The 9,803-nt window shown below is 28.0% G+C and overlaps 1 protein-coding gene across 1 annotated transcript in view; it reads right to left on the bottom strand.

Annotated features, from left to right (window-relative positions):
- The window catches only part of LOC111615051 (RNA 3'-terminal phosphate cyclase-like protein), an 18,527-nt gene that overhangs the window by 4,983 nt on the left and 3,741 nt on the right, over positions 1-9,803 (bottom strand). The window contains exons 2-5 of the mRNA XM_023356427.1: positions 7,451-7,522; positions 5,340-5,515; positions 986-1,311; positions 688-847 (exon numbers count right to left, since the gene is read on the bottom strand). Of these exons, the coding sequence (XP_023212195.1) occupies positions 688-847; positions 986-1,311; positions 5,340-5,515; positions 7,451-7,522 (734 nt within the window). The remainder of the gene's footprint in view (positions 1-687; positions 848-985; positions 1,312-5,339; positions 5,516-7,450; positions 7,523-9,803) is intronic.

The raw sequence follows: 9,803 nt of genomic DNA, 5'->3' as shown, positions 1-9,803 counted from the left end.
TTAAGTATTTTTTATGTTTAATTACATTTATATCAAAAATTGCTAGGAACTAAAGCGATTAGGGTAGATCTAGCTGTCCTTTACATCCATAAACGTTATATGTCAGCGGAACAAATGGAGTGAGCTTTGAGCGTTCCACAATTTTTGGAGACTGTCTATACGCAGGCTTCCTAAACAAGCCTATATGTATGTTTGTCCTAGAAATTTTTGGATGAAATACAAACCGCACAACTTCAAAATCGCATAAAAATAATCCGCATAAAAAGAGACCTTACAGTATAAATATTGTTGAATATTAAGCATAGGAGAGTTGCAATTGCATTCATAAGTTGAGAGCTTATTAGCAGAAGAGTAATTAGGTAAACCCTGGTTCAAACTCACCAGCTCTTTCCAAAAGAGATGGTGAGTTTGAACCAAAAGATGGTAGTCAAGATCTTAATTTCTACAATAGCATTGAAACAGTTATGAATGACACACAATAACTGAATTGTGTTAATTATGAAAACAATAATTATTTCGAATATTATAGGAATTAAGGTATTTCTTTCAATTTTTACCCGTTGAAAGTTATAAACTGACCTAAAAATACTCAATATTTTCAGATAAACCCCAGGGATATGATACATGTTTTAAAAATAAACCCCCAGGGTTTAATCAAGGAAATGTAGTAGTTTATAATTTTTATACCCTATAGATTTCTTCTAGAAGTAAACATGCTGCTTTTTTCCCTATATCTTCTGGAACACTAGGACCTTTATCTGAACCAGAAGGATTTGATATAGCTTCTGCACAAAGGAAAGCACCTTCAGTTGTTTCTGCCACTAAACAAATACCAAAACCAGGAGATCTAGAATTTTCAATAATAAAACAATAATGGTGATTTATTTTTAAATTTATCAGTAAATTTAATTTAATAAATAATTATTTTGTAAAATATATTTATTTCATTCAAATAATATTAAATAATAAAATATATTTTACTTACTTTCCAGAATGTTTTCCTTTACAATGATCAGTATATACATAAACATCTGATAAAAATTTTAAAAGTATTCCTTTTGCAGCATCTACCATTCTATTTGCCATCTGTGGAGAAACTCTAGTTGCATAAGCTACACCTCTGATTCTTCTAACTTTCCCTGGATTTGTTAATTGTACTGGCATTAACTGTTTACAGATAGGACAGGTGAATTTCACCTGACCACCTCCATTAGGAGCCATTCCTCTACCAATTATCTTTATTTCGATACCTTCATTATTGATTAGAAATTTTTTAAGTACAGGTAATGATGAATATTTTATGGCATCTACCTGAAAAAAGTTTTAAATATACACATATTGATCAACTAAAATATTAATACCAGAAGTAATTTCAAAAAGTAAATAGTTCAAGAGAAAACAATTGCTATTTATAATTAAACAACTCAAAATGTTTTCAAGTTATATAAACAGAACAGAACAAAATTCTTTAAAATAAACTTAAAATAAGAGTTTTGAAAACACATTAAAATCTTTGTTATATAAAATACTTGTTTTAATTTTAAAATGGTTTGGTTCTGTTCTATGTTATTTCTGTGTTTCTAAATCATTCAATTTAATGTTTGTAACCTGAGGATGGTCTTTTAATAACTAACTTTTTTAGTAATTTTTAAGTATTTTGCTGCTGTAAAAAGGTTATATGAGAATTAATATCTGTCAAAGCAGTTACTTTTGGTTATATAAAATACAATTATTTTACTTTCTTCTGCTTTTTTTCTGTTTTAAACTCTGCTACAGTACCATAATTTTTTCCTTGACACAAACAGCTTTCTTTTGATGTTCTTCAAAATGTTTCTGTGCTTACTCTTCTGCTATTTTTTTTCTGTTTCTCTTATTCTTTTAACTTCTTTTCATTTTCCAATTGTCCTTGATAGTTTGTGTGTGCTGAAGCAGCTAATTTCAGTAGATCCTTTGTAATAGGTACAAGGTGTGGGCTTTGGTCATACATGTTTAGTCCCTCCTTAACAATCAAAAGTGATTTAAGCATTCTTTCTGACACAGATGCTCTATCAGGAGGAAGCACCCGACGTAAAATTGAAAATCTCTGTTCCACATCAGCATTGCCATGAGAAGGGGTCAATGCTGATTTCACTAATTTGGTTACACTGGGATATCTTGTATTCCCAACAGAGTCAACTAATTTAAAATACTGACTCCAATAATAGTCAATTCTCTCATCTGTTGAGTCTGTCAAATCACTCTCAAGTCACTCAAATGGAAGTAGCTGCCACTTGTCCTGCAAAGTATTCTCAGCAATGTCACATGGAAGAGCTCTTGCAATGCCTAAAATGTCTTTGTAAGTGCTTTTTTCACTAATATTATGCTCGAGCCAAGTATTTTTGTTCAGAAAATTCTAGTCCAATAATTTGATAATTCAGCAGATTGTCTGGCTTTAAAAGTATTTTTGATTGGTCCTACATCTTCCTAATTAATCACGTGAAAATGACCAAAAAAGTGAGAAAAGTGAGAAAATTACTTGAAAAGTGAGGATACTTCAGAACAGCGAGTGACTCTGAGGCCTGCTCTTCAAGAATATTGCAGTTACATAAAGAGTTGAAGAAATATCTGCTAATGAAGTGCTAAACAAGTGATTCATGGCCATTGTGACATATTAAAATACTTTTCAATTGCCCACAATGAAAGTGCAGATATACATACTTCTGAGAATTTTTATTTCATCTTCAGTAATATCAACCTCTTTTTTGGGCAATTTCTGTCTGTTTTACTCTTTTTTCTTTCAGTTTCTATATTTCTTTTTTGTCTCTTCGTCTTCTCTACAATTTGACAATCTTTGTGTTTTTCTTCCTTTTGGCAAAGAAGCTTCCTGAAATTATAAATGTAAATTTTTTAGCATATAATTCATGCTTTTTTCATGCAAATATAAGTATTCCTCCAATTGAAGTACTGCCTTCATGTGCATTTTACCTTGCAATAAAGAACTTTTTTGTAAGATTGTTGACAATGCACTTCTCTTTAACTGAAAATCCTCTTTCAATGTTAGCATTTCTATACGAAAGTACAAAAACAATTTTCATTACTTTATGCAAATTTACTGATTTACTATTGCTCTCACAGATCTTTCTCCAGAAATGATCAACTCACTTTTTATTTTAAGAATATGCTATCAATAATGTTTATACATATAAAGAGGTTCATCTTTCATTGAATAAAGTGTCAATTGAAAAGAGTCAAATTTATTAGCTGGGTAGTTCATTCTCCCAACAAAAATAAGCCGCAGAGAACACTTTATAGTAAGAACAGGAGTTGCATCTATACAATTTTCAGTTTCAAAATTACAGAATATAATATATTTTTTGAACTCATCTGGTATTATATAGATAAAGCAAACATGAAACTTTGTTAGATTTGCTTTCTGTTATGCAAATATCAAGGTCAGATAAGGACAGAATGAAAGATATGGATAAAGCTGGAGTCTATATAATCAAACTTACTAAATACCAAAAGAATTTGTATCACAATGGTTCTACTACTTGATTTTAATAATTTTGCAACTACTTCATTAGCACAATAAGTTTTAGAGTAAGATGTTAAAGCATAATGGAATGCTCCTATTATTATTACTGAAGTGAAAGAATGTACAGTACCATTAGGTTATTAGAGCATACATTTATTCATACATCATCTAAACATGTTAATGTGATTAATGCCAAAAATGCACTAATTTGACTATATTGTTAAATACAAGAAATTTCTCATTTACAACACATAATTGATAAATTATACACCCATCACTGATCTCATCATCGTGACCATTTCATATCTTGATGACAATTCTCTTAAAATTTTATTATCATAGTATTTATCTCAATTAAAATCTTGAAAAAGTTTTTATTATTTTGATTAATTTTATTATTTTCTTCTTGTAATTAGGTTTTATTCAGAATAATTTTAATACGCTTATACAGTAAAGTATCACAAACTCAACTTGATGTGGACTGAAATGATGACAAGTTTTATGGCAAGGGATGATGCTAGTCTAAATTGTGGAATTTTTATAAAGATATATGTACAAATCTATACTAATATTATAAAGAGGTAAAGTTTGTAAGTTTGGATGTAGGTGATAATCTCCAAAACTACTCATCTGATTTCAAAAAATCTTTCACCAATATTTAGAATGGACCTTCAGGGTGGACATAAGCTGTATATTATTCCGTTAAACATTCATATAAATTAAAATATATCATCTAGGATTAAAGCTTTTATGTCCAACAGATGGCACTAACTCTGCGAGTATGATGACCTAAATTTGCTTTTCTGTGAGGATGAACTAAAGCAGATCATCTTCTATCTATCTATATAAATAAAAATGTAACGTTTGTTCCTACCGATTCCTTTGAAATTTTGAAACAACGTTGCATTTGAATACGCATGTGTTTTTATATAATATATATGTCGAAATTCCCCCCACTGGGGGGAGATGGACAAAATTAAGGCTTAACATGAAGAACTCTGCTTCTATTTATACTATTTTAGCGTCTTTTTGCGTCTCGGGTTTTTGCGTCTTTGATTGCGTTTTAATAGGGTACGTCAAGAGAATGTACACTAAGAAGGGATTTTTCGAAAAACTCCCTCATGAGGAAAGTGTTATACATTTATAATAGATACATTTTGAGCCACAACAATGTGTGGAGGTGTCTGCTAGTTTATATACATATTAACTATGTACCAATAGTGAGTATTTTTATTTGTAGTTAATATTTTTTTTTTTAAATTAAAATTTGGCTATTTAGTGGCTAATTTTGAGTTAGTGACATTTGCATTGTGGCATTTTGCAGTGGCACCTTGGAAAAAGAGTTATATTCTTTGTTAACAAATGAAATTGATTCTATTATCACATGTTGCCAGTGAAGAATGATAACTTAACACTAGGATCAAGTAAGTTACAGAGGTAAAAATTATGTTATATGCTTTTATTTATTTATTTTTTTTTGAATGATATGATAACTCGGCATTCTGTAAAACTCATCAAGAGTTGAGTTTCCAGAATTCTACGATATAGTTTAAATTAAAATAACAATTATTCAATTCCATGACATTCAATGTTCTATTGCAAGACTTTTCTGTAACTAAGTTTGGCCTAAAAAAAAGGCCAAGAATGTTTTTACATAATAAAATATTTGACTACCTGAGGGAAAAAGTAGTATGGATTTCTAATTTCACAATATGGTGCCAAGAATTTTGCAATTTTAAGAAACTATATTATAATAACTCAATTTTATTTAAAAAAAAAAAAACATTTATATACATTTAAAAATAAAAATAGACAACACACTTACAGAAGGATCACAGTCATCATTTGTTACACCATAAAGTGTAACATTCAAAGGTTTTTTACAGAAAGGAGCTAAAGATACCAAAGCCTCTAAATAATATCCTATTGAACGTCCAGTGCCACAATCGTGTTCTATTTTCCCTCCATATAATAAACCTGGTTGATAATATACAACTGTTCCTGATAGAAGTAAAATAAACTATATTATTGTTGTGTATATAGTATAATATTTTAAATAAACTTTAATCTCAATATATTTATATATTTTATTTTTAAATTAAAATTTCTTACAAAATTTTTTAAAAATATTCTGTTTAACATATTAAATATATTACATTTCATAATAAATAAATATTTATGAATATAATCACTGAGAATTATACACTTATTCTACATTTCTAATAAATATAAAAATAAAACTATTTCTATTCTTACAGGTCAGATCAAGAACCATGACTTTCATTAAAAAATCCAAATTTTATTTTAAACATTACATTTCATCTTTAGCAATACAAACCAAAACCAGTTCAAAATTCAGAAGAACAACATACCATATGCTACTATGATAATGGAATATTATTTTCTGAATATCCTCCTCATATATCTCAAAATTTTCTACATCTTTTCTATTTATTATATTTTGATCCATGATAATAGCATATAAATAACTACAATTGCACCATAGTTCTTTGACTTGTTGCTTCTTTCTCAAGAAAAGAGATATGAGAGAGAAAAATATTTGATGAAAATAATGAAGATTGAAGGTTAGAGCAAAACTAATATTTCTAATAAACATGTCTTATAAACTGCAGCATATGAAAATTCAAACATCCTTAAAACATATCAGAATGTACAAATACATGTGCACTTGGCATTAGAATGGATAAAGTGAAAAAAAAAAAACCATATGTTCCAGTATAAATACTTCTATTAAACTCATTATTTCATAGAATGTAATATAGACCTATAACAATCAGCACCTGTGGACATGTTTTAAATAAAAATAAACTTTTAAGTTGTCTTGTGAAACTAATCAAGTATATTTGAGTTTCCTGTTGAGGATTTGATAGATCTTCATAATTGCAGTTTCTAAGTTTGAAACATAGAGAAACACATTTTTGTCTACTACTGCTATTGTGCATTAAATACTGCTTTTTGTATTTTGTACTTGTTACCATAACATTTGGGTTTTTACAGGAATGCTGTATCTGGACCTCAAAATCTATAGTGAACTTTAAAAACTAATATGATATAGCTTTATTCTATTTGTTATGAAATTGTGAGCCTAGAAATGGATGCAAAGGAGCCAAAACTATAAAATATAATGTTCTTTCATTATCACAAACCATTTCGTTCTTGATAATTCCTAGAACTGTTTGGATGGTCAGTAACATTAATATTATAGTTTATGAAGATTTGAAGAGGTCAGTGAAAAAATATGTTAAATTGGAGAATGAAAACAGATTTTTATTTATATTATTCACAATGAGACATAATCTGAAAATATTTCAAATAAAATATTTTTTGTTCTTGAAAGTTTGTTTTATGAGAATATTAATATGGAATCATTATTTGTTCACTCAGGAAAAAAGCTGTATTTTATTATATTTAATTATTTAAACTATTTAGCTTCTCTTTATAACATCATCATTATTTAATATCCTTAGTCAATTTGTTATTGTAGAATACAAGTTATATTATCAAATATATATCAAATCAGAAAAAGAATATAATTCAAATGTCTTAATTTTAATTAAAATGTCTTGATTAAAAATAAATTAATAAAAGACTAGAACATTAAACAACTCCTTGAAGGCACTGAAAAAAAGCTTCAAAATACAATTTTACATTATTCTAGAATTTGTTTTCATTCTGTATATTAAAAAACCGTAAAACAGCAAAAATAAAAACTTCTTAATAATGTAAATTAATAATATTGTGGATATAGATAAATAAATAAATCAGATATATCACTATAATTTTTATTTCCTATGTTTTAATTGTATTTGTTACATATTCTCAGCTTCCACTTTTTACATTGTTTATATAATTAATATATCAACAAATATTTTCTTTTCTATTAAAATTAAAATGTAATTATTCAGTAATAAATACCTGTTTCATTTATATTCACAAGGGTTCCATTTGTAATTTTATCAAGCAATTCAGTGAAGCAAACTTCAAAATCTGAAAACAATTTAAGTTTAATATTTGTGTTTTTATAAAACAAAATGTACTATGTGCAATAAAGAAACTGAAATTTTATAAAGTAAGGCTTTTACCCACCAAAAATATCACAGCTTATAAATTATAAAAAATTATAATTATTATTATTATTAATTAATTAAGTTTTTACAGCATACATTTTCTATACTCCTCCTATCATAATCAAATAACACTGCAATTTTATTAGTATTTGCCTACTTTGTGAAACTGGTTAATTATATTTAATTAATTTATTTAATTCTTAATCATAATCGATGATATGCATTTTGGAAAGATTAATGTGGAACTTTGCTGCTCTTGATAGAATTGATATAATAATTAAAATTATTATTATGATTATTGAAACATTTATAATAATTGCTAGTAATGAATTTGACACAATAATTAAAATAATTAATAATAACTGTTCAAATATTAATTATAATTGCAACTAATGTAATAAAAATAACAATTAATAATAGATGTTCAAATAGTCACCTCTAAAATAAATATAATTTAGTTAGATGATAATTATATTATATATCTTATTTCAATTGCTACTGTATAAACTTGCAATAGCAATTCTTCAATATTTTAAAATTATCATCATCATCAATTTAAAAACAATTTGATATTAGAAAACAAACAATCAGAAAACAAACAATTTGATATTAATAAAAATAACAATAATTGTTAAAACTTCTTTTTTAAAATAAGTAATTTCATAAATCAGTATTATATTAAGAAAAAATTTAGTATAATATAATTTTATCATTTTACAATAAAAAACAGTATTGTATACAAATGACAATTTTATGGGGACCAGGGGCCGTCAAAAGTTAGTTTACGTTAGATTAGGGTAGGGTCCTGCCACCAGATGTGTTTTGTTGGACACGGCACCGATTTTGACTTAACCAGATAGTTAAGGTGCAAGGGTAAGAGTCACTCTGAAGTCCAGGAATGAGCCTCTCAGGAGGATGAATGTAAAGTCAAATACAAATAACAAGAGTTTATTATCAAAAATTAAGTTCTGGATAACATTCTTAAAATCCGATTAAAGAAATCTGCCTATTTCTATCTATAAAACGAGGGGGCTGTCTAACAGGGGGTATCCGAACTACAACATACCAGGAAAAAGAGAGCCGTCTTCTCTTGTAAGTCCAGTCAGTCTCCTGATCTATAGGGTTGGCAACTAAGTGATTGCAGATTTTGTCAATAGCTGGCTTTAGCACATTTTTTTGCTTTGTCATCTTGTTCAAAGCATTTAACCTATATTGTTTTCTTGTTGTTTGGACTTCCACCTTTAATTTAGTAAAAAAATTGTATCGATTAGTTATTTAGTTTCATTTTTATCCCAATTTAAAAATGGAAGAACAAGACATGCATTTCAGACATATTTTATTGTATTACTAGCTTACCCGTCGCGCATTGCTGCGATCTCAGAAGAAAGGAAATTCAAGCAAACTCGTTATGATAAAATTCAATTTACATTTTATCATTTTTATTGAAACTTATTATTATTATTCATTTTCATCGGTCAAACATTTCAAAGTGTCGTTTCAATTCTATTTATTTATTGGAGTGTTTGTGGATACACTATATTTTTTGTTTTTCCGTCTGGTGCATACACGAATAAATCAGAAGATTTTCTGATGCGTGAGCTGGCCACATACAGTTGTCCACGCGAGAAGCACGGATTCTTCAAATTTAGCCCATACACTCGCAGCGATTGTCAGAAGTGCGATATTTCCCATTTATATGTATATATTTTTTAATCCTTTATAATTTTAATTATTTAATTGCTCCTTCCTCTCTTCCTTGGCATGTTGTGAAATTTCTGATAGTTGGATAATAAACCGTTTTATTGTAATTTGTCTTTTTAAATTATTAGATGATATTAAAATTTGGAAAAGGGGGATCCCTAGATCTGTAAAATAGGCGAATTTCCTTCTACAACTTCGGTTGTTGTTCAGTATACAGTTAAAGTTTTAACGAAGTTCGAGCGAATACATAATTAGCAAAAAAGAAAGTTGAAATAAAGTGATTAAACAAAAATTATTACAAATATCGTAAATAACAGTTCACAAATGCATATATAGAGATATTTTTTGAAGGGGGAAATGGTCTTCACAATTTGAAATCAATCGAACACACTGTGCTCAAATGCTCGTGTAAACGTGCGCCATCTATCGTAGGATAAATGTACTATGCCACAAACCTTCGCCGGAGTATATTAAACAACTTCCCAAAGTTTCACGGCAAT

Source organism: Centruroides sculpturatus, unplaced genomic scaffold (genome assembly GCF_000671375.1).
Source record: "Centruroides sculpturatus isolate CEXI.00-Female unplaced genomic scaffold, Cexi_2.0 scaffold167, whole genome shotgun sequence".
Taxonomy (NCBI): domain Eukaryota; kingdom Metazoa; phylum Arthropoda; class Arachnida; order Scorpiones; family Buthidae; genus Centruroides; species Centruroides sculpturatus.
The sequence above is the reverse complement of the archived record's forward strand: the minus strand, read 5'-3'. Positions and strand labels throughout refer to the sequence as shown.